The sequence below is a fragment of the Nyctereutes procyonoides genome, unplaced genomic scaffold (assembly GCF_905146905.1).
Source record: "Nyctereutes procyonoides isolate TBG_1078 unplaced genomic scaffold, NYPRO_anot_genome, whole genome shotgun sequence".
In the NCBI taxonomy this organism is placed as follows: Eukaryota; Metazoa; Chordata; class Mammalia; order Carnivora; family Canidae; genus Nyctereutes; species Nyctereutes procyonoides.
Window position 1 is genome coordinate 46,848,000 of NW_026575049.1, and position 24,622 is coordinate 46,872,621.

Genomic DNA, 24,622 nt, shown 5'->3' on the forward strand with positions numbered 1-24,622 from the left:
CAGGGAAATTAATGAATCTACATCTAAAAGCACAACTTTCTGACTTGTGCCCAAAATATATTCTGAATAATAAGAAAACAACCGAATTGAAAAAAAAAAACAAAACTCTGAACTGACATGTCAACAAAGAAGATATACGGATGGCAAATAAACACAGGTAAAGATGCTCAACATCCTTTGTCATTACATAAGTTCAAATCAAAACCACAATGAAATACTACTTACACACTCACTAGAAAGACTAAAATTAAAGACTGAGCATATTAAGAGTTGACTGGGATATGGAACAACTGCAACTCTCATCCTTTGCTGGTGGGAACATAAAATGATATATCACTTTGGAAAACATTTGACATATAAAGTTAAACATATGCCATCCATACAACCTACTCATTCCACTCCTAGGTGTTTATGCTAAAGAAATGAAAACATGTCAATCCAAAGACTTGTACATGAATATTCCTAGTACCCTCATTTGTAAGAGTAAAAACAAGATATAGCACAAATGTCCAGCAACAGGTGAGTCTGTAAAAAAAAAACTGTGGTACATCTGAACAATGAAATACTATTTAGTGATAAAAGAGAACAGACACACATAATAGCATGAATGACTCTCAAAATTAATATGCTGAGTGATAAAGCCAGGCAAAATAGATTGCATACTGTAGGATTCCATTTATATGAATGGAAATTATAAAATGCAAATTAATCTACAGTGATAGAACACAGGACAGCTGTTGCCAGGTGAAGGGAGCAGAGTGGCAAGAGATGGTTACAAAGAGGCACAAGGAAACTTTTGTAGGTGATAGATAAGTTCACTATCTATCACTATAGGGTGATGGTTTTATGGGTGTACAAATTTATCAAATAGTACACATTAAACACGAACATGCATTTTATTTTACACCAATTGTACCTCCATAACGTTGGTTTAAAGAGTAACCTTTCACATACCTTAGAAAAGTTACTAAGCTATCCACATCCCATCTGGTTTTCCTTCTCTGTTTCCAGTTCCACTTGTACAACATCTCAAGTCTTCCCTTCCTCAGATCAAACAGGCCCAGCTATTTCCTTTGAACTTTTATGACCAGAATTAATTTTTCCTTATGCTCTCTTAAATAGTCAAATCAATAAACACTGAAATTCTAACAATTAATCATATAAGAATAAAAAAAGAAAAAAATTTTTTTTTCTGGAACAATGTTCCAAATCAACATGTTGTTCTAGGACAGGCTTAGAGAGATTAAGTGACTTGCTCAAGCTTAGAACAGGAGTGAATGAACAAGCTGATATTCAAAATCAAATCTGTCTGCCTCTACTGTGTGGGCTAGTTGCAAAAACTAATGTGCTTCAACTATGAGACCTTTTTACCATCACAGGATCGAAGAGCAGTAACACATATTAAAAGAAATTCAATTTCATTACACTTACATACACTTGACAACTCAAACCATACAACTGAACAACATCAGATATGTTGGGCCAGCTTTAATAAACACATCTGCATTTAGCAGTAGGATTTTTCCATGTGGTTATTAAGGTTAAACAGATTTTTTTCCCCCATCTTGAGTAGATTAAACCTGCTTCCTAATATCTTTTATTTTTGGTTATTTTAATAATTTGCTTATTCCACAGTGAAAAGTCAAATTTCAACTCATCCCAGTTTGAATCATGTCAATTACTGAGAAAACAGAAGTCAAGTTATTTAATATAGTCCAAATGAATACACAATGGAGACCACTGTGCAAAGTTTAAAGATGAAACAAAACTGATCACACACACACAAACACACCCTACTACTAATTAAAAATATACTAGTGTTACAACTATACAATTTCAGTGGTGGTATTATCTTTGTTCAGAAGCAAGGTACACTGCTATATGACTGAAACTCTCCAGCATTTAATTAGGTCATTAATTATAAGGAGAATCACATTACCTTTAAGTCCTTCCTTGGATCGTGACTATGGCTTAATACATTAATTTCACGGTGATTGTATTTTAAGATGAGGAGCATGTCAATAAAGAATTCTGGCCACATCCTCCAACAAGTACACGTGACTAAAGGTTTGGGCTGTGACACAGTTTGATACATTCACTGGAAAAAAAAAATCACTAATTCTCACCGCTAATTTTAGTGGCCAAGAGATATTTTACATTGCATTTCAAGTAAAAGTAGCATTCCAAGGAATCTTTACAGAAGATATACACATGAATGTAAGAAGAAACAAGAAAATTAAGTGGCACTTATTTATTTCCATTTGATTTTAATAAATTAAGCCTCAATTCTGTATCATCTTACTTCCAAGCTTCCCTCCTTGCCCATCAAAGAAGAAGAAGAAGAAGAAGAAGAAGAAGAAGAAGAAGAAGAAGAAGAAGAGTCAGTGCAAATTATGAGTCATTCTTCAATCATGCCAAGGATATAACCTTCAACCTAAGATTAAAAATAAAGCGCTATGTGTGAAACTCAATACTGTTTAACTTTTGGGTGCTAAGATCTAATAAATATAACATTTCAAAGGAAAATTAAACAATCTGGATCACTTCCATTCATCATCATGATTTCACCAGTAGATTTCTATGGCTTTGGCGACATTTGCTAATATTTAGATTCTGGGTAAGCCGGTGGAATTTGCCATCACTTTGTTTATAATCAGTATCGCCAGTTCGTACAAGGCACCGAAAAGTCCTCCACTCTCCTATATACTTCAAAGCATTTCATTTATTATTTAAATGATTATTCTGACAAAACCATTAGTCAAGAAGAAAGCAAAGAAATCTTAGTTTTTAAGGTAGAGATTTTTAAAGATGCATCTTCCACATTAGACTGCTTTAACCACCAATGCTATTTCTGGCAAAACCTTTATTTCCGGTAAGAAAACTTTTTTAAAAAAAATCCAATTTTTCTTACCTATAAGAAAAGGTCAGGGCTTATTTTTACTGGTTTCACTCAAAATGAGTCTTATATATTTTAAATTTACTTTAACTTTTTTGTAGGCCCCTATATTTTCTTGCTTTTTCTATGGAAAATACTAAATTTGAGAAAAGTATTGCTGAAGCCATGATGAATGTCTCACAACTTCCTTCAAAAGATGGCAGGAACGAGGGCATATGCACACACTTACACAGGAAAAAAGAAGCATCCTTTGGTCAGGGTTCTGAGTTCAAATGGGCTTCCAGGGTTAACAACAAAAAAAAGTTTCAGATTTTTTTTTTAAGATTTTATTTATTTATTCATATGAGAGAGAGAGAGAGAGAGAGAAGCACAGATCCAGGCAGAGGGAGAAGCAGGTTCCATGCAGGGAGCCTGACATGGGACTGGATCCTGGGTCTCCAAGATCACACCCTAAGCTGAAGGTAGCACTAAACCGCTGAGCCACTCAGGCTGCCCAAAGTTTCAGATTTGGAATAGGGCTATGCTTGTATTTCTTTTTTTTCTATCCTGAAATTCATACCACAGCTAGGTCACCAGGGAACATGTTTCCAGGGCTTGAGAAGTTTTTTGGCTGAGCAAAAAAAAAAAAAAAAAAGGCAAAATGTCACCCTCAAAAAGAACCCCATCACTAGTAAAGCTGAAAGAACTGGCTGAGTCACAGGTCAAGAGCCTTGTAACAAAAATGGGTTGGGCTGAGGACAGAACCTAACAGGAAAGCATAAAGTCAGATGCAAGTTTAATTTGGTGAAGAAACATGTGCTTGACCACTTAATGACTGCCAGATACCACAGAGGAGGTTAACTTACCTAATACTACTTCTGGTCAAGGAACATTTCAGTGCTACTCTTTGAGAATCAGAGCAAAAGATGCTACTATTCAAAAAAAAAAAAAATAGATATTACTCTTCTAGCCATCAAGAGACCTTATTCCCCTGTTTTGTTACCTCTGTGGAAGGAAAGTGGCAATAGTGGTTTAGAATCATTTTCCAGATAGGGCTCTTTCAGTGCCCCAATTTCCCAGTATGTCCATATCATGGCGGCAAAACAGTTTCTTTATCCTGTGTTCATTGAAGGGCTCTGTGCTCACAATCTCACAGCTCTTAAAAGGGTGAATAATGTCTTACATGCAACAGAAATTCCATTCAAAATAAAGCAGACCATGCAGCCCAACCCTTTGGTATTTCCAACTGTGACCAAAGTACTGGCGCTGCCAGGAAGCAAGCATTTTTAATTAATTAATTTATTTATTTTTATTGTGGTAAAATAGAGATAACACAACATTTGCACATTTTTAAGTGTACAGTTCGGTGGCATAAAGTACATTTTCCAAGCTGTTTTAGGACATTTTAGACTCTGGCCTCAATGTCTAGGTACTCAGTCATTCACTGGTTGATACTCCTATCTTCACATAGATAAATGTCATTCTATTTCCAGGTAACTTCTTGGCTAAGTATTCAAAGTCAGAGTTCACTCAGCACACTAGGGTTTGCATGCTTGAGGTGAGGAATGAAGCACCAAACTCAAGCCTTTGTCCATTTCCTTCCAGATTGAAGATAGAAACTCTGATATTCTCTTCCTTGCCATTAAACCTTTTGGAAAATAAGGAACCCACTATTCCCTGACCTTTGGGATTCTTAAAAACATCAGACTGCAGTTCAGAACACAGACAAGAAACTATCCAAGGAAAACATGCCCCCAAACGAACAGGATATAAACAGAGCTGTAACTAGGTAATTAATGGTAGGGACTTAATTCCCCTCACTTCACTTCTCTGATAACAATCTGGTATTTTATCAGCAGGGTCTTTTATCTGGAAGGATTCACTGTGTTCTGCTGCCTGGAACTATTCTGGGAAGGGACAAAGACCAGCTTTCATCTTGGAAAGGAAATGGAACCACATCTAGAAGGATAAGGAAGAGTCAAAGCTGTAAAAAAAAAAAAAAAAAAAAAAAAAAAAAAACCACCAGAAAAACACCTCTAAGTCTTCGCCTGCCAGAAGGGAGACATAAATAGAAAATACGAGAGCAAATCCCAGTAGGGAAGAAGTCATCACAGTCCTTGCCCAAGCCACATGTGTGAAGGTGGCAACATGCTTTCTGCCTTAGTTTCAAGTTTTGCATCCTCTTCCCCCATCTGCCTTATCCTATTCCCAACACTTCACCCAACCAATGTCTTCTATTACTCTTCCTGTCAAAACCCAGGAAACTTAAACTAAATCGTACTGTGGTATAACTAATAATCGCTTAAAAGTAATATGCTTCACAGTGTTATTTCCATTTCAGAAGGGATCGAAACCATATACTTAAGTAATGAAAATCTACCTGTGCAACTTCCAAGTTCAGCTCAAAATGGAGAAGGCACCTGAGAAAATTGGGCGAGTAGAAGGTACCTCTTAAGACTTCTGAAATCATTTCAGACAGGTTTCAACCTCTCTAGGAGTAAAGCTGGTCTGGGTGAATGGCTACGGTGGGGTCAGAATCTGGCCCTGTGAGTGGCTTCATTCCTAAGGGGAAAACGGATTGCTAGGGAGTTCATATTAATAAGCAGCAGAAAGCATTCCTTTATTTTCCCTCCACACATGGCCATTCCATTCAGACCTCATAACATGTCATGGATTGGTGGTAGAAAGACTTGGGAAAAGCAGGGCTTTGAATTCTCCAACCTACTTAGAACCAGGGATATTTACCCAGGGTTGAGCCAGGGTGGCTGGTGAGTTCCAAAAGCCACAGCCTGGGGCTTATAAAGCCAGAGCACAGCTTGCCTTGTGATACTGCTCCCTTCTGTCAGGCTGTGAAGCAATCCTGCGGAGGCCCCTTGGTTTTATTCAGGGCCCTCATGATAGACAGTTCACAGTAGCCCAGACAAGGGGACGGTGCTAGGAAGCCTCTCTGCTGGCCAGTTTTCAGCGGGGACTTGTATCAGGACATGGCATTCTAAAGCTGCTACTTTCGGGATGTGTTCAACCATGCAGCAGAATGCAAATCCCTCTTTAGTCTTTTCAAGTTTTCCCTAAGTCCGGTTTTTATTGTGGCTATGAATTAAATTCTGATGTCTTAAATCATGCAGAAAGAAAAAGTGGGCAAAAGTGATTGAATTATATTAATTATATAGCATTGGAGCTCAGCTAGAAAACAAGAATTACATTTCTTAAGTTTCTCTTCACTGGACTTATGCAGGTTATAATAGTATTAAATGAATTTCACTTTTTTTTTTTTCATCCAAGCTGAAAAGAAGCTGAGCCTTAAACTCTGGTTTATAGGAAAAATGTTCTTCTGGCCAAAAAAAAAAAAAAAAAAAAGAATAGAATAAACAGTTAAGCAAAAAACAAACCCACACTACATACCCATCACCCAAAAGGACAGCCTTAAGGGACTCACTTGTTTAGTATTCAAAAATATTTTCTACCCACTGCTTTGTAAATTATTTTCTTGTCTGTGTGACACATCCTTCAGTAACAATTCAGCTTTTCCTTGGTTACCTAGATATATTTCCATAGTTTCTACCCAAACAGCCTTTTCCTGTTGTGATTGTAATAATAAAAAAGGAGATACTTATTTACATAGCAGCACCCTTCAGACAAATACATATTTTTGTTAAGGCTCAGGACATTGTAGAGACCAAAGAGAAAAATCTCATTTGTGTGGACCCGCCTAATTTTAATTTTGCAGTTATTTAGACTTAGGACCAGCTTAAGTTTACCTTTGAGACTTAGAGTTTTCATTTAAATTTTGGAGAAATGTGGCCATCTCTTGGGGACTGGTGGCCAGGACACGAACATCCCTGGCCAAGAATTCTCTGATACAAAAGAAAAAAGAAAAAAGAAAAAAAAAAAAAAAAAAAAAAACAAACCCAGCGGGCTGGGTTTAGCTCTCAGTATGCTTTCCAACAGGTTTTGGCTAGGAGTCTTTGGTTAGTGAAGGAGGGAGGTGGGACTGTGCATATGAAAAATGTGAAAGTGAGAAGCAAGGGTGGGGTGGGGATTTAAACCCACCTCAGGGGCTCTGTGCTGTGGGTTATGGACCAGTATAGTAACCAGATGATAGTTATCCACCCATGGGTATAGTTCCCGAAAGTTACTATATGCAGTTTGGAGTAATGAAACTTTCATTTCATAATAGGCGGTAGTCTGAACACTGATTCAGACTGGCCATTTTTCCAGATAAGTTTAGAATTACCACAGAAGAAAACCTTGACAATTTTTAAAAATTTCAACATGTGCTGGATAGCCTGGAGATTCTGTTTCCTTCCAAGAGAATAAAAAGAGGATGATGATCAAGTAAGCTACTGTGTGTCAAAGTCTTATATACATGTTTGTTGCTGTATTTTTTTTCCTTTTTCTTTCAACAACTGAGGATTTTCAAAGTTATGCAAAGTTTCAACCGTGGAAACCTAACTTGGTAGAGACAGATGAAAAATATATTCTCTAATAGTTAAAAAGTTATGCATAAGGAGCTGTCCACAAATAATCTCATTAACACTTTATGCTTCTTGGGCCTCAAGATACATTTTCTCTTTGCTAAGACACTAAAACTGTGCAATGACCCATGATTTCCTATTATAAGGAAAATTTCTTTTGTAAGAAATTCATAGTATTTCTCAAGAATCTCAGAACTTCAGTTGAGCCAGTTTTATTTAGCAACCTGTCATAACCACTTGGGCTTAACTGCAAGCTTTTTCTTCCTTATCTGCTGATTTCAGATTAGAAAATGTGACCACTGCCAAAGCAATGCCCAAGGTGGGTGGAGGGAGGAGATCTCAAGGAAGCAAAGTTATTTAAAATTACAGGTTAATTTTGGCATGTTGAGAACTACCTTGCCACGTGGCATCATAAACAGATGAGTAGAAAGGCATACTATGGTGTTAAGTACTGGTGTAGCTAGGGAGTGGCAAAGAGCCTGGGTTTCAGAGCCAGACTGCCTGGTTCAAATCCCAGCCTTATCATTTCTTAGCAGCATGACCTAGGGCACGTTTCTAAACCTTCTATGGCCCAACTGGGCTTCTCTGTAGAATGGGGATAATAACATTATAGACCACATAGTGTTATGATGATTAAATGAGTCAGTAGGTGTCAAGTCCTAAAATAATGCCTGGCCCATAATAAACATGTTAATTATTATCACTTATCACTAATTTGATGGAAAAAAAATCATAGCCCAAAGAAAGGTGCCAACACCTGTCAGTTGAGGTATCAAACTGATCATCACCGGTGTAAGAGAGAAAGCAAAAAAAAAAAAAAAAAAAAAAGCAAATCATTTCAAACTTACTGGAGAGATATTAAAAGTCAATGAAATTTTAAGCCAATGTTTCTTTGTTACTGAGTACACATGAACACAGTCAATGACATCAGGAGGATCCTTGTATATCCTGAGTCCTGATTCAAACATGTTTCCTATCAAGAGGTCTTCTGACTACAGCTGGCCAGGTGGAATGCGACGTTAGATGTTTTATGAGGCCCTAAGAGATGGCTGTCTGAGTCTTAGGGTGCAGAGGGATTCCTGGGGGCTTGTTCTGAAATTGCCAACTTTCAGACACTTCTCAGGTATCTATGGGACATGCAGAAGAAGTTGGCCAACAGAACACTGAATCTATGAACCCATACAAGTTCTAGATCTAGGTCATCACTATATGTGAGGAACAACTCCAGACAGTGCATGCAAAGTGAAAATGAAGAGGGCAGAGGGAAGGGCAAAGAGCCACACCAATATTTGGGAGGCAGCAGGAGGAAGGGGTTCTCTTGGAGGGGAAAGATATAATGGCCAAAGAAGGCCAGAGAGGAAAGAGTGTCACGAAAAAGGGAGCGTGCAATAGTGTCAAATTCCAGAGAAAGGTAAAGAGGCTTCTGGGACTAGGTCACTCCTATTGCACCTTTGTAAGGGCAGCTGCAGTGAAGTGGTGGCAGCAGCATCCCAGCTGCAGTAGTTTAAGGAATGAATAAGAGGGGAGGGAGTGAAGTCTAAACACAGAAAACCTTTTCCAAGTGTCTGGCTATAAAACAAGAGAGAGAACTATGGTGGGAGGTACAGTGGGTGCCTCTATGAAGAGTCTAGGGCTGTTGGCCTCTATTTTCTCTTGCACAGGGGAGGTGATGAAAGTGAGAGTTTGGGCAATGACACGAAGTAGGCCCTCAGCAGATGTATTTAATGGACAGATGAACTGGTGATGAAGAACACTCACAAAATAAAGTGAAAGACAAGAATAAATGGCGAAGAAGGGGATATCTGTAACTGGTGTCGGGGGGGGGCAAGATGAGCAGTCAAGAGTCTCAATGCTCAAGGTGAGTGAGGAAAATAAAATGCAAAGGAAAAAGTAAAAGAATATGAGGATGAATGTATCTTGTGCAGCTGATGTTACTAAAGCAACTTGTTTTAACTAGAAGATTATAAATAGACTGGTAAGGGTCAAGGCCCAGAGGAGAGGGAGGAAAAAACTGTGCCAGTCAGGGAAAGATATTTCAAACATGCTAGGTCATTATTTTCCCCTGTCCTCATTTTAAGCCTACTATAATTCATCTGCTCTATTCCCTAATTCGTATTTGCTGCCTAAAGAGAAAGACATACATTTTTTTATCTTACAGTATTCCCTACCATGTAGGATAAGATGACTGTCTATCAGTTGACATTTGGGGCTTGCTACCATCAAAGCCTTTAATTCAGCATTTAAAATGCCTGCTGAGCACCTTGGCTACAATTCTTAAGAAAATAATTAAGACCAAGGAGATAAAAGCTCCTTAGGGAAAGATATCATTAAAATATTTTAATATGTAAATATTACTGTTTGTAATACTTTTTCTACTACTATTATTATTTTCATGTGCCTTAAATGTGTAACTTAGAACAAATACCATCCTTTAATAAAATTAGCAGTCTCTATCATTGGTTTCTCTTGTTAGGCAGCAAATCAAGTATTTTGTGAATTTCCTGGGTCACCCTTGATTCAAGTGAAAGCAAAGCTCTTTATGATGACTTCCAAGTTATGAATCATAGGACTCTATCAATCTTTCCCTTGTTGGATCTAATCATCTACAGAGTAGATAGCCTGACTTTTCTCTTGTCTTACGTGAGCTACTAATCACTATGGGGAATTTCTAAAGGTCCTCAAGATAGTGGCCTGAATTCTCTTATTCTTTTCCTGCCTTGCTACTTGGGAACACTTCCTGAACTTCTCCAAGAGCACTAGTGCTCTTCCCCTTGTTTATAGGCCCTTGGTCCTTAGTGTATCTGTCACACAATTCAGTGGTTAAAATTCAGTACATCAGGTGCATAAGCATGGGTTTTATCTCACTAGCTAGACTGTAAGTTCCTCAAGGATGAAGACCTTTTTTTACTTTGCATCCTACCCAAGATCTAATACTAGCTAGGTATGCAATGTATGTTTAACAACTACTTTGTTAATCTATTAACTGATTGGATTCTAACTTTTAGAGTGAATGGCATCAATAGGCCATGGATTATCATCATTGTCAAAAGTTTCACCTAAGAATGAAGCTGTTTGCAGATCAAATCACTTGTTCTAACATGACCTGAATTGGCCCGTTAAAGTAACAGATAACACTTGAAGAAAAGCTGGTCCCTACAAGTTTTGTTTTTTTAGCTTGCTTTGTCAATGCATTCCATAAGAGGTGAACTCCTCATTCCTTTTGCTCAAAAACATATTTAGAAAATAGTCTTAAAGAGATCTGGTCCCAGAAATGAAGTTGGCCAGGCCCCTCTCTAGGAACTAAGAGATAAAAATCAGTGACAGATGACAGAGTATCCTTATATGCCAGTACTCTTTGCAAAAAAAAAGCCACACAATGTCAGAAACATGATTTCATTCCACATGTTGAACCTTAGCTACCCCTGGGTAGAAGTCAGAAATTCAGAAGGCCGTAAGCACAGCATCCCAAAATAAGCACTAGGAAAGCAAGACCACAGTAAAAAGGAGACGGAGTAGGTAGCTACCTGAACTGTGATTTTACCAGAATTAGGAAACAACCTTCCTAATGTCTCTGCTTTTTAGATCCTCCCTCCTCTCTGTTGAGGTCCCAAACTCCAACACCAACTTTCATTGCTATACTTCAAAACATATGTGTCTGTAACACAACAAATAGCCCCAAAGAAGCTAATAACTAGGGTCACTTACACATCTATATGGAAGGAAGGAGTGGGCACAGGTTTGGTTTATAGACAAGGAGGAAAAGGGAGCAGCTGGAAAAATCTCTGAGCAGAACTGAACATGCGCACCTTGACAATCTTGCCCACCTTGACAATCTTGCCCAAAGCCTGACCTGGTATCAGAGTCACACTAGTGAAACCAGAGGTCAGAGTTTCCACACACTCATGGGATGGCAGTTCCCTTCTTTCATCCAACCACAGCTAGCAGATAGGGATAGTATAGGGACATTCCTAACCTTTAATCTCAATCTCAAAGGCGCACGGAATTTAGCAGTAACCACAGGAGCGGTAAGGTTCTGGTCCTCTAGCATGGCCAAGTGGGAACAAGTTCTACATTAACAGCACCATCAAAGACCTATTCCCAGCTATCTCTTCTTATAATGGGCTAGGCTTCAGGACTCTTGTATTCTCTCTATAAACATCTCTGTTCAATGAAGAGCATTCAGGAAGTTTGGACAGCAAAGAGTTATCTATTTTAATCACTTTTCAGAAAAGCATCTCTCTGACTTTTCTCAAAAAACTCAGATGTAAAAAAAAAAAAAACAACTCAGATGTTCCTTGTACTTGTCAGAAAACAAATGTGGTTTAAGCCAACATCTGGAATAGAGAAAAAATATAGCAACCACAAAAAAAGATAATTAAATTAATAAGGAATGCTTTTCAGACATAACATCCCATAGGCCAAAAAAATGTTTTCAGAACTATCTGGGACAAAGTTATAGAAGTTACTTAGAAGTTAAATTTAAGTGAATTAACTGCTGGAGGGCACCATGTAGCACCAGACCACTGTAGCCTTGTGGGCCATGCCAAAAATGGCACCCCAAATTCTTTTCTTTGGGAGACAGAGGAGCCCATAAATAAAAATGTACAAATGACATGTTACAGGTTCAGAGGCTTACCATGTCCTTCACTGCACATTTAGAATTTACAACTGAGTCGTTTGGCTATTCCAAAATAAGACATCTCAAAAAGATGCCCTGTTGGTCATTTAGTTCAGATGCACTGCAGAAAGCCCAGCATGTGATCAGTTTTCCTTGAATACTTTCAATGACCAGCAGCTCAGTGTTATGGAAATCTGTTGATTCCCTTGATGGAGAATGCTAACTTTCACAAAATTCTTTTTTATATTAAAACCTGAAATCTATCTCTTACTTTCCCATTGGGAGCACAAGAAAGAAATTATGTGCCTTCTGCCATATGGCAGCCTCTCAAGTATGTAAAGACCATTACCATGTTGCCTCTAAGTCTTTTCCAGTTTAACTATTTCCAGATGTTTAGCTTCCTCATCTTGGTTATCTCCTCTGGATAAATATTAGTTTATCAGTGACCCTCCTAAAATGGGAAGCCCAGAGCAGAGTAACAGAATAAGCAAATGATGTAGGTTTAATCTGATGGCACAGTTCAGGGAAACCATAGTCTTCACTATCTGGAAGCAGCAACTGTGTCACACTGCTTCCTCAGGACTCACCAGGAAATCCTCTTTCCCAAGATTTTTTCATAAAAACTGTTAGGGAGCCAGACAGCTCTCATCCTGTATGTACACAATCTTGACTTTTCTTGAGAAAATCAGAGTATGACATATCTCTATTAACCAACATCTTGATAATCTCAGCCCATCAATCCAAGGCTATTTTGAATCTCATTTTTAAATTATGGACAATGTCAGACATATCAAATAAAGAAGAGTATATAGAATAACATGACAATCAACCGCTTGCCCGGAATCTAGCTTAAGAACACATCAGAAATAAAACCAAAGCTTCTAGTATATGCTTCCTCCAGTTTATCCCCTTCTTCCCCGCCACACAGAAAGAATGGCCACTAGCCTGATTTTGTGTTTGTCAATCCCATGCTTAAAGACTATTTTGAAAAAAAAGAAAAAAAAAGACTATTTTGAATTTTTATTCCATCACCATTAATATTTATGTTATATACAAACCTGATAAGCATGCAATCTAGGTGCATTCATTGAAGTAAGTAATTCACATGTTGAATCAAGCAACATTGTCATCATCTATCAGGCTGATAATACCATTGAAACAGTGAGGTAACTCAGGCAGGACTCATTTTTATTCAACCTCAGCAAACAAACTGTAAAGCTCTTGCAAGTAATACAATGAATGATTCAGTCTAAAACAATCAGTATCAATACAATTGTTTGGTCACTGGTAAAATACGCCTATACGCCTTTCCCCTTCTCTTTTGAAAATCCTTCTCTAAGCTCCCAGCAGAACATGGCTAGTCCACATTTCCCCCAAATTACTGACATGGTTCTAGGCTCACATGTACCTGAGGCTATAAGTTACCTGGGTCCAGGGATTTGCCTTCATCAACAGGACAACACAGTGGTTTTTTTTTTTTTTTTTTTAAATCTGCTCCCCTACATCTGGCTTCAGGGCCTTCCTTCCAGCTAACTGGTTGGGACAAGCCAAAGCAGGAGTTTTAAAAGTCTGCCCTCTTTCTATCACCATCAACCCCTTCTTCTCTATAGAATTTTTCTTAAAAAACAAGCCAAAGGGCCTTTTATCTGCCATTTTGTAAGCAGTATCAGCCCCACTAGACAATCTGAGAGCCTGAAGCACACAGGGGCCCTCCTATTTGTGCCATAATAATCTGGAAGGCTTGCATATATAGATAGTTCTCTGACTTTCAGCAAAAAAAATGACATCTCCCTCCTTTCTTCCTTCTTCCATTCTTATCAATCCAGGCTCCTCTCATTTGGCGCTAAAGCCTACAGCAGGATAGCTGTGAAGTGGGCCTCCAGAGCAGTTTGCTGGACAGCAGTCAGGGGAAAGGGGCTCAGAAGCCAGGAAATACTTCGCTCATAGGCTCCTGAATCCAGAGAGGACGTAGGCAATATTCAATACTTTGATAGATAAGGAAACAGAGGGTCAGTGAGGTGAAGTCAAAATAAAGGGAAATGTCCAGAGTTCATCCTGGAACACAAGACCCCTCAAAGGGCCAGTAAAACACAAGACCCAGCTGAGCTGGGTAACCAGTGGGATATGAAATGTGGCTCCAACACAGGAGGACTAGGAGTCCCTAAGTACTTCACAGATACACCAATCTGCTATGTCTCAATTCGTGATTACTTTCATTTCTAGGTTAATAATTCAGTCTCTGTGCCCAAACCTGGTTGAGGCAGAGAAGGGAACCAAAGAACAAAAACAAACCAAAAACCCAGAATGGCTTCTGCATGGAAAGAGGTTAAGATTTATTTGGAGAGAAAAAGCACCAAGCACACAAATTACAGTTATGTATGTTACAGCAGTGATGAATAGTAGGATAAGAGGTTAAATATCAAATGCTATAGCCATTCAGAGAGAGCGATGAACCAGGGGTGAAATGAAGAGAAAGGGAGAAGGGCAAGTCTTCCTTCCCAGCAATGTTTCAACTGTTCTCTGCCTGTTTATGTCTCTGTAAAGCAAAGCCTACCCTCTACTTATCTAGAAGGATTCTGAGAAGACAGAGCAGAGAGAAACGTGCCCTGCAGCCTTGAAGAGGAGTTCCTGGTATTACAATTGCAAGTGAAGGTAGAAGCCATCTACCGTCTCCTGCAAAAACCCCAACTCTACACTATGGAAAACAAGTTCCTTCAACTCCACAACCTGGGAAAGGAGTAATGTGGTAATCCTTGAATTATGTAACTTTCAAGGACAAGAAAACAAGGGCCAATGTTATTTCTCAATATCACAGGCTTAAAAGGCCTAACTCAGTTTTTTTTTTAATTTTTTTTTAATTTTTATTTATTTATGATAGTCACACAGTGAGAGAGAGAGAGGCAGAGACACAGGCAGAGGGAGAAGCAGGCTCCATGCACGGGGAGCCCGACGTGGGACTCGACCCCCGGTCTCCAGGATCGCGCCCTGGGCCAAAGGCAAGCGCCAAACCGCTGCGCCACCCAGGGATCCCCCTAACTCAGTTTTTATACCTTCTACCCTTCCTCCCTTTTTAAGACTGGTACAATCCAAAGATCCTATGAAATATTTTTTAAATGTACAAAACATGTATTTTCCATCTTTTTTATTCTTGGTTAGATTTTTCAACATCTCAACGAATAAAAGTGTCCACAGCATAGGTCCCCATGGGTGATTTCCACAGCCACGTATTTAAGATTGTATTGTTATTAGCACTTCAGTATTTTTCAGAGAAAAGAACAGCAGATTTCACCAAAAAGTTCTCAACAGTAAACAATGAAATGATTTGAGGAAAGACATACTGAAAGTCATTTGCAATGAAGATTGGTCCCTGAGGACACCTGGGTGCCTCAGCGGTTGAGTGTCAGCCTTTGGCTCAGGGTGTGATCCCGGATTTCCGGGATTGAGTCCCACATTGGGCTCCCTACTTGGAGCCTGCTTCTCCTCCCTCTGCCTGTGTCCCTGCCTCTCTTTTTGTGTCTCTCATGAATAAATACATAAAATCTTAAAAAAAATAAAAAAAAAGATCAGCTCCCAAAAAGGCAAGGGGTTTGTTTGGGGAGATCCTTTTAAAAGCACACAAAGAGGGATCCCTGGGTGGCGCAGCGGTTTGGCGCCTGCCTTTGGCCCAGGGTGCGATCCTGGAGACCCGGGATCGAATCCCACGTCAGGCTCCCGGTGCATGGAGCCTGCTTCTCCCTCTGCCTGTGTCTCTGCCTCTCTCTCTCTCTCTGTATGACTATCGTAAATTAAAAAAAAAAAAAAATTTAAAAGCACACAAAGAATAAATAAAAAGCAGTGGAGAGGTTTCTCCCACAGATATTAATCCAATGCTGAGATCTATTGGCAGCACCAGAAAGGGCTTTCTGGCTCAGCTGGACACCTGCCTGCACAGTGATACCACACTGGTTCCAAGAGGGTAGAGGGCCTTGCCCAAGTGTCAGTCTGTCAGTAAGTGGCAGAGCTTGGACAGAACTGGTCTCTTAAATCCAGAGCCTTTCTTCTATTCAGGATGCCATGCTGTGGCCTCAGTTTGGGGCATATTTGGTTTCCTGTAGTTCTTCAATTCACACTTGAAACTCTCTTGTAAAACAGAATTCAAAGGTACATGTAGAGAGATACTCTGGTCTCTAGAAAGCCCTAGACAAGGTGTATTCAGAGGAGCCTGTTGGGGGTCCCATTTAAAGCATGAGTCACTCGTCTTGGTGGTATTTGAACTGAAGGGTGAATGGTCTTTAACTGCAGACCTCATATTTGCATGGTAAAGGGCTGTGAATCTGGATCCCTCACAGCATCAGGCACATAAAATACACTCGATTAAAAAAAACTTGCAAACAAAACATTGTGATTAACATTATCATTTCTGTTCCAAGGTGATGCAACAATCATAACTGCACACACGCATAACTTTGGAAAACCCAAATCAGAACTTCTAAGATTTCAGTCAACAAAGTAGATCAATAGAGATATAAATTTATACTTCTAAATGTGGGATAAGGAACAAAAATACAAACAATACCTACAAACATCTTACAAAGAGGAAGGAAATGGCAGGTAAGCATACATAAATCAAAGGGAAATAAGAAGCTATTATTGGGGCTTTTAATCTTCTGTTTGTGCAATTCACTTTAGCATGGTCAGAGCAACCCTCATGCTACTCCCACTAGCTGAAAAATTTCTATTTAACTAAACTCAGAATATCCAAGATCCTGATTAGACTCTTCCAACTACATAAATTAACACTGGCAATGCTACAAGAATAAAGTATCACCCAACCACTCATGCATACATCCATCTTTTCAGCTATTATCCCAAGTCAAAACAGCCCAACCTTTATCATCACTAGAACCAAAAATATTGCCTGGAATGACAGGTTTTATGATCAATCTTTCACTTCCTTCACAAAGAATTTTCTCAGAAGTAATTTAAATCAATGTGTACAATTTTATCAAAATCACCATTTTTATGGTTTATCTGCCCAGAGTGATTGCGAACATTTTATAGTAGTACAGGGCTGCCCCTCTACTGGGTTGATGAAACCCCAAACTGGGATTTTGACTAAACTTCAAGTCTAGGATCCTTCCATTGTATCACAGAAGATAGTCAGGGCTTAGCTAAACTAGCCTCCCTCCACACCTGTCACAGACTAACCCTGATACCTCAGGCAATGATCCTGCAGAGGTGAACCCAAGAGAAGCCATCCTCAATACTGGAAAAGCAAAGCAAGAAGCAGATCCCACTGCTGGTGGGGACAGGACTTCTATATTGTGAAAACAGTCTGCACTTGGATCCACCAACTCTGGAGATAGGCTCTTCCTCATTCTAAATTACATCAATTTGAGCCCACAAGCCTACTCAGCATAGCCACTGCTCTTGGCTGCACAAAAGGAAGCTGGTTATTTTGGTGTAATGGAAAGAGTACACCCAACACCCTGACAGTCTTATACTCTTGGGTTCCTATTCTAGCGCTGTTACTGACTCGCTCTCTGAACCTCAACTTCCTCAACAGGAAAGTGGAGGTGATAACACGTCCTCTTGGAATCGTAAACAAGATGGCCGGTTCAGCACCTAGAAAATAGTCAAAGTTCAACAAATGCTGGTGTACTTTCTACTAACATCTCTGCTCAGAATACTTTCTTGTTTGTTCTCTGCATTCCTGGGTCAAAATCTACTTCTTATAAACCCCTGGAGTAGCCTAATCAAGTACCAAGTGTGACCCTGCTATTGTCTAATTTGTTAAAACCATGTACATGGTGGGGGACAAAGAGGGGTTGTGATAATATTTAATATCCCAAATTTAATACTGGTACTCAAAGTGTGATCTACAGACCAGCAGCATCAGCGTTACCTGGAAGTCTGTGTGAAAGGTAGATCCTTGGGCCCCAATCCAGACCTTCCAAAACTGAATTTATGAGATTCCCAAAGTGATAGGTTTATCTCTTAAAGTTTGAGAAACACTGTTCATACCACAAATGGACATTCAATAACAGGGCCTATTGACACTCTAAGGAATCAGCTGTGGCACTTGTGCTGTTGGTGGCACTCTATGAATGCTTTATTCACATAGAAAGCAACTACTGACCAAGGCAATTTCCCTGGAAGGACCGTGCAATGGACTCTTTGTGCCTTTTGAGCTTATAACTTTATGGCATTATTTAAATCTTCTATATTAGTGCAATCTCTGTTATATAATAAATGTCCTGAATATAATTAGCAATATGAGCATTCTGATTATATGTAGACTATCAATAACACGAAGAATACCTTCAATGTAGTAATTTCTGGTTTCTATGATGTAACACATAACAGATTGATTAGTAATAGACTTCCACAAATTGAATGTTCTCAGCACAGAATGACAAGAAGCATGTCCTTCTGTGATTCTGAGCATGTGCCTTTCTCCCTAACCCCGTCAACCTTCTGAAACATTTTTTAGTTCTTTCCAGTTATATGTGAAAGTACAGTTTTTCAATGCTCCTGAAAGTAAAATTTACAACCCAAATTCCTAAAATGAATCACCAAATGCTGGATACAGGAGACTGGTAACTTTGTGTATCAGGAAACAAAAACCGATCCGAGTGAGTCATCTCTGTGATCAGAGATAACACAGCCACAGCCTGAGCTTGGCGCAAACAAATGGCTACAGCAATCACATGCCAGCATCTTGTACTTAATGGTTTCTCACATTAAAATGCATCAGTCAGCTCTGTGAAACCAGGAAGTGGAACCCAGGGTGCCACATAAATAACAAACACATTCTCTTGAGTTTGCTGTATCTCTAACGTTTTGCTCCAAGTCTACCTCAATTTTTGGTAGATAAATAAAAATGAAAGTGCTGCTTTATTGAGACATAAGCAGAAAGGTAAAAGCTGACTAGTATCACTGGGCTTCTGAAATGTTCCATAAGAAAATTTTTAATACTTTTCAGAGGCCTACTTTGATCGAAAATGAAAAAGGTCATCAGAAGTTGGGAAATACCTCAAAAACTGTAACAGAGGAAGTGGCAATAAGCTCTAGAGCAGAAAAGCCTGTTATCATCTGATTCCATGTATAATCTATCTGCATGGCTTTTTCTCAGGTACTCCGTGCTAGAAGAAGAAGATGACGAGGAAGTGAACTTGTGCCACATTGCACTGCCACCTGGATGCTACCCCTTGCACCCACTAGCAAACTCTGATTTCAGAGTGAAGAGACAAATGTCCTCTTGAAACCTTGGACAGGAGGCTATACTGCCAGTACCAAGCCTGCTTCATGCTGATGAGGCTTAACCCAGGGATGATGCAAACACCTAGGCTATGGTTTTCAAAAGCAGGCATCTCCTATCAACACCACACATCCGTTAGTCGGCAGAGTGCCAAAGAAACATTAATTAAACAGTGGGTATGGGCTTCTGCACCCACAAAAGAAGCACTTTCCTCTGAACCACTGGAGACCAGTTGGGGAGGCAAACAGTAATAACCCCCAGGCCCTGCTTTCATAAGACCCCTCTCAAAATTAAACAAAAACAAAAAACGACATAGTTTCCAAAATAAGAACAAGTTAAAATACTCCATAAAGCCCCCGTGCCTAACCCATTATTTCCATGAAGTACACACTACCTCATAATGAAGGGAATGAACGGTGCCATGCTGAGAGCAGAGTAAGTGCCGTCCATCGGAGAAGGGTAGAGTCTTCCCAACACCAAAAGTAAGAGAAACATGCTTGGATGACGGTTGAGTTCTCCTGTATCACTGAAAAAAAAAATTATTGTACACAAAAGATTTATAATTTGAGAGGTGAGACACTGCCCTCAAACATTTTTCTCATTAAAGAATTATGAATATAAAGTGAGACTCTGGATGATCAGATCATTCTTTCATTTGTGTGTTTTTCCATCCATTCATTTCATATATTTCTAACATGCAAATAAGGAAGAACTACTGGCAAAGCTATGGATTGGGCTTTTGCACACGATTCTCTTCTCAAAGCTAACTGTTAATTCTTGTCTGTGTTTTGATTTGGGCTGTTCATACAGCAGAAAGGAGTTCCACAGTATGAAATGTGAAACTTTCAACAGCTAAATGTACTTATGAAAGCTTGAACGGTCACTTACTGGGGCCAGAAAAGCCTGTCTGTACAAATTACTAATGTGAGGAAATGTATCATAAACAGAAATAAAATTCACTGATGTTATTTTACTTCCCTATTAATAAAGTGCATATCAAGTGCAAATATTGCTAGAAGAATTTAAAAAAAGCACATGTTCCAACACACCTTTCTAAAAATTCTACTACTGATACAGGATGTGATTGAAAGGACAATGGTAAACTTTTCTATGTGCCCTGATCTGACTGGGAGCCTTCTGAAGAGCTGTATTTTGTGTTTGCAGGGTCAGGTATGCCAGTGCCATTTCTGGTCACCTGTTTGCCGGCTATTTGCTTACTCTCACAATGGTCAACTGCAACAAGCCAGTAAGAAAAAAAGACTGCTGTTTGTTACAGCAAACTCAGTAGGTAAACACAAAGATCTTTAAATATCATGGGAAGAAAATGCTTTTTGTGCTTCTAAGAAGCTAATTTCTGAAAAATGTTCACTGAAAACAGAGTTAAATTTGAAAAAAACAATATAAAAAAGGATTTTAAAAATATATTATAAAAACAGGATTTTGGGGCAGCCGGGGTGGCTCAGCGGTTTAGCGCCACCTTCAGCCCAGGGCCTGATCCTGGAGACCTGGGATCGAGTCCCATGTCGTGCTCCCTGTATGGAGCCTGCTTCTCCCTCTGCCTGTGTCTCTGCCTCTGTGTGTGTCTTTCATGAATAAATAAATGAAATCTTAAAAAAAAAAAAATCCAGGATTTTAGAGGCATCTAAAATGGTGGCTAAATGGTGGCTCAGTCGTTTAAGTGTCCCACTCTTGATTTCAGCTTAGCACCTGATCTCAGAGTCATTAAGAGCCCTGAGTCCTGGGGCTCTGTGCTGGAAGTGGAGCCTGCTTAAGATTCTCTCCCTCTTTTCATCCCCCACCTCTAAACAAAAACAAAAACAAACAGGATTTTATATAACTTTTCAAGTACAAATCTACTGTAGAGAGTCAGGCAACATGATGTACTAAACACTTTTTAAAAATTCATCTATGTTACAAGGAAGGAGTTGATTAAAAACTGTTGCCTGGAGGCAAAAACCTCAATTAATGAAGTAATTCACTTCCTTGATTTCACTGCGTCCCACCCTATTCTCTTCTTACCTGTCCACAGTATTAGCTACAGCTTCCAACTGTTGTAGAAGAAAGGGATAGAGTTCTGGGAAACGAGAAAAAAATTCGCTGCCTGTCATTCTGTAGAGGGAAGAAAAATAAATTACTATCATTTATTTCCTCTAATCTAATAATAAGGCCTTTTTAATTTATTTTATTTAAAGGAAGATAGCCGAAGTCATTTCCTTGAATATGTAATGAAAAAAAAGTTAAGAATAAACCATCTTAAAAATTTCACAATCAATTGAAATAACACAGTTAATTTTGATTTCGGAAATGCTCTTAACACAGGGAATTTTATCTCCAAATTTAAGATTATGTATATTTGCAAATGTTTGATATTAAATTCTCTTGGGGAAGAAATATTTGTGCAAATGACAAGTTTCCACAATTGATTTGGACTATGAATATAGTCTACATCTGGTTGGCTAATGCTGACAGCTTCTATAATAAGAACAGGTCTAGAACAGGTTTCTCCCAAGTTAGCACCAGTGATATTTTGGACCAGACAATTCTTTGCTGTGGAGGACTCTCATGTGATTGTAGGATGTTTAGCAGCCTTCACGGCTTCTACCCATCAAATGCCAATAATATACCTTTTCCCCTCAAGTTACAACAATCAAAACTGTCTCTGGATGTTGCCAAATGCATCCTGAGGGGCAAAATGGTCCCTAGTTGAAAAACATTGGTCTGGAGCATGGTTATCAGAAGCACAGATTTGGTGTATACAGTTCTGGATATTCAATCCTAGCTGATAATCTGTGAGGATCACCTTTCCATCTTTATAAACACTACTCTTGAATTCTTATAAGATCCATTCAATCAGTTTTCACAAATGCTTATACTCATGTAACCCACTCCTATAAAGACTCAGAAAAGTTTCCTTGTGCCCCTTCCCAGTCAACTCTCAATACCCAAAGCAACCACTGATTTTATTTCTATTCCAATATCCTTTTGTCTATTCTAGAATTTCATATAAATGTAATAATACATTACATAACTTTTTGTACCTGTTTTTTTTTTTTTTCACTGAGCATAAAGTTTAACCATGTTACTTGTGTATCAATAGTTTCTTTTTTGGTTGAATAGTATTCTATTGTATGAATATATAAGTTTGTTTATCCATTCTCCTCTTGACAGATTTGGGCTGTTTCCATTTGTAGGCTATTATGAATAAAGCTGCTAGGAACATTCTTACATAGGTTTTTTGTGGACATGTTTTAATTTCTCTTGAATTAAGTATCTGAGAATAAAGTTTCAGTATGTTTAACATTTTAGGAAACTGAGTTTCCCAAAATAATTATAGCATTTTATACTTCCACCAACAATAAATGAGAATTCCAAGGCTCTATGTCCTTTCCAACATTTGCAGTTGTCTTTTTTCCACGTTAGCCATCCTAGTGGTAGATCTCTGTGGTTTTGATTTGCATTTTCTTGATGACTAATGATGATATTAAACACTATGTCCTTTGGTTATTGAAATGGCCTTTTGTGAAGTATCTATTCAAAATTTTTGCCCATTTTTATGTTTGGTTGCTTGTTTTCTTTGCAATACATGTGCATTATATATACCTTTTTTTGTGGCTTGCCAATTTATTGTCCTAATAATGTCTTTTCATGCGAAGAAATTGTCAGTCCAATAATTAGATCTTTTTTTTTTTAAGATTTCATGTTTTCTGTGGCTTAAGAAATCTTTGCCTACTCCAATATCACAAAGTTATTCTGTTTTTTTCTAAGAGTTTTATAGTTTTAGCTTTTATCTTGAGGTCCATGATTCCTCTCAAATTAATTTTTATGTATGGTGTCAGGTAGAGGCAAAGGTTATCTTTTTCTTTTAAAAATTTATTTTTTTTAATTGAAGTATAGTTGACATACAATGTAACATTAGTTCCAGGTGCAAGACTCTTTCTCTTCTACATTGGCGTATCATAATTTAATAGGAAGATGCTGTAAGAAAAAAATATAGGCCTTAAATAGGAAAGATGTGCCAGGTTTATAAATAAGAAGATTCAATAATACAACGAGGAAATTCTCACCAAATTCAATGCAATCCCAATAAAAATAGTAATTATGTGTGTCTGTGTGTGTAACTGGACAAGCAGATTCATTCTTTTTTTTAGAGAGAGAGAGTGCACATGAGCAAGTTGGGAGCAGGGAACAGAGGGAGGGAGAGAATGCCAAGCAGGCTTCCTGCCCAGCACAGAGCCCACCACAGGGTTTGATCTCATGACCCTGAGATCATGATCTGAGCCAAAATCAAGAGTTGGATGCTTAATCAACTGAGCCCCCCGGGTGCCCCTGGACAAGCAGATTATAAAATGTATATAGATGCACCAAAGGCCAAGAGTTGCAAAGATAATCTTAAAGAACAAATATACAGGACTTACTCAATCAGGTAGCTAGAAATATTATAAAACTTTAATATTTAGGACATCATGGTGACAAGTAGGCTATTGAACACATACATGAGGACCTGATTTATAAGAGAGTTGGTACTCGGGGATCCCTGGGTGGCGCAGCAGTTTGGCGCCTGCCTTTGGCCCAGGGCGCGATCCTGGAGACCCGGGATCGAATCCCACATCGGGCTCCCGGTGCATGGAGCCTGCTTCTCCCTCTGCCTGTGTCTCTGCCTCTCTCTCTCTCTCTCTCTCTCTCTGTGACTATCATAAATAAATAAAAAAATATATATATCTTAAAAAAAAAAAAAGAGAGTTGGTACTGTAGATGACAGTACTATCAAGTTCAGGGGCTCTGATAACTAGGTTTCTACACAGACAAAATTAAAACTGGATCTCAACCTCCCACCACATACAGAATTAAATCCTAGTTAATTCAAGACTTGAAAGTAAAAGGTAAAACTGCTAAAGTCATTAGAAAACTGTAGAGAATAGAATTTCTTAAACAAGACCCCCAAAGCATCAACTAGTAGGAAAAACTTATATATTCAACTACATCAGTTAATATTTTTAAAAAAATTTTACTCACACAAAAAAGGCACAAATAAAAACACAAAATAATACGTGTACAAAGTATTTTTGGCAGAGGAGGAGTATCAAACATTATGAAATAAGACACTAAGAGACTGGGCAGCCCGGGTGGCTCAGCGGTTTGGCACCTGCCTTCCGCCCAGGGTGTGATCCTGGAAACCCAGGATCGAGTCCCACATCGGGCTCCCTGTGTGGAGCCTGCTTCTCCCTCTGCCTGTGTCTGTGCCCCTCTCTCTCTCTCTGTATCTCTCTCATGAATAAATAAAGAAAATCTTTAAAAAAAAAAAAGACACTAAGAGACTTAGACTTAAGAGGTCAAAAAAGACTAAACACATGTGGATCTTGATTCTAACAAGCCTATTTTAAAAAGATATTTCTAAGACAATTGGGAAAAGTTGA

General features: G+C 38.7%; 1 protein-coding gene across 5 annotated transcripts in view; it reads right to left on the minus strand.

Moving 5' to 3' along the window:
- THADA (THADA armadillo repeat containing) overlaps positions 1 to 24,622 on the minus strand; it is a 327,892-nt gene that overhangs the window by 164,723 nt on the left and 138,547 nt on the right. For all 5 annotated transcript variants that reach the window (XM_055328918.1, XM_055328919.1, XM_055328920.1 and 2 more), the window contains exons 28-29: positions 21,228 to 21,317; positions 19,603 to 19,734 (exon numbers count right to left, since the gene is read on the minus strand). In XM_055328918.1, coding sequence (XP_055184893.1) covers positions 19,603 to 19,734; positions 21,228 to 21,317 — 222 coding nt within the window. The remainder of the gene's footprint in view (positions 1 to 19,602; positions 19,735 to 21,227; positions 21,318 to 24,622) is intronic.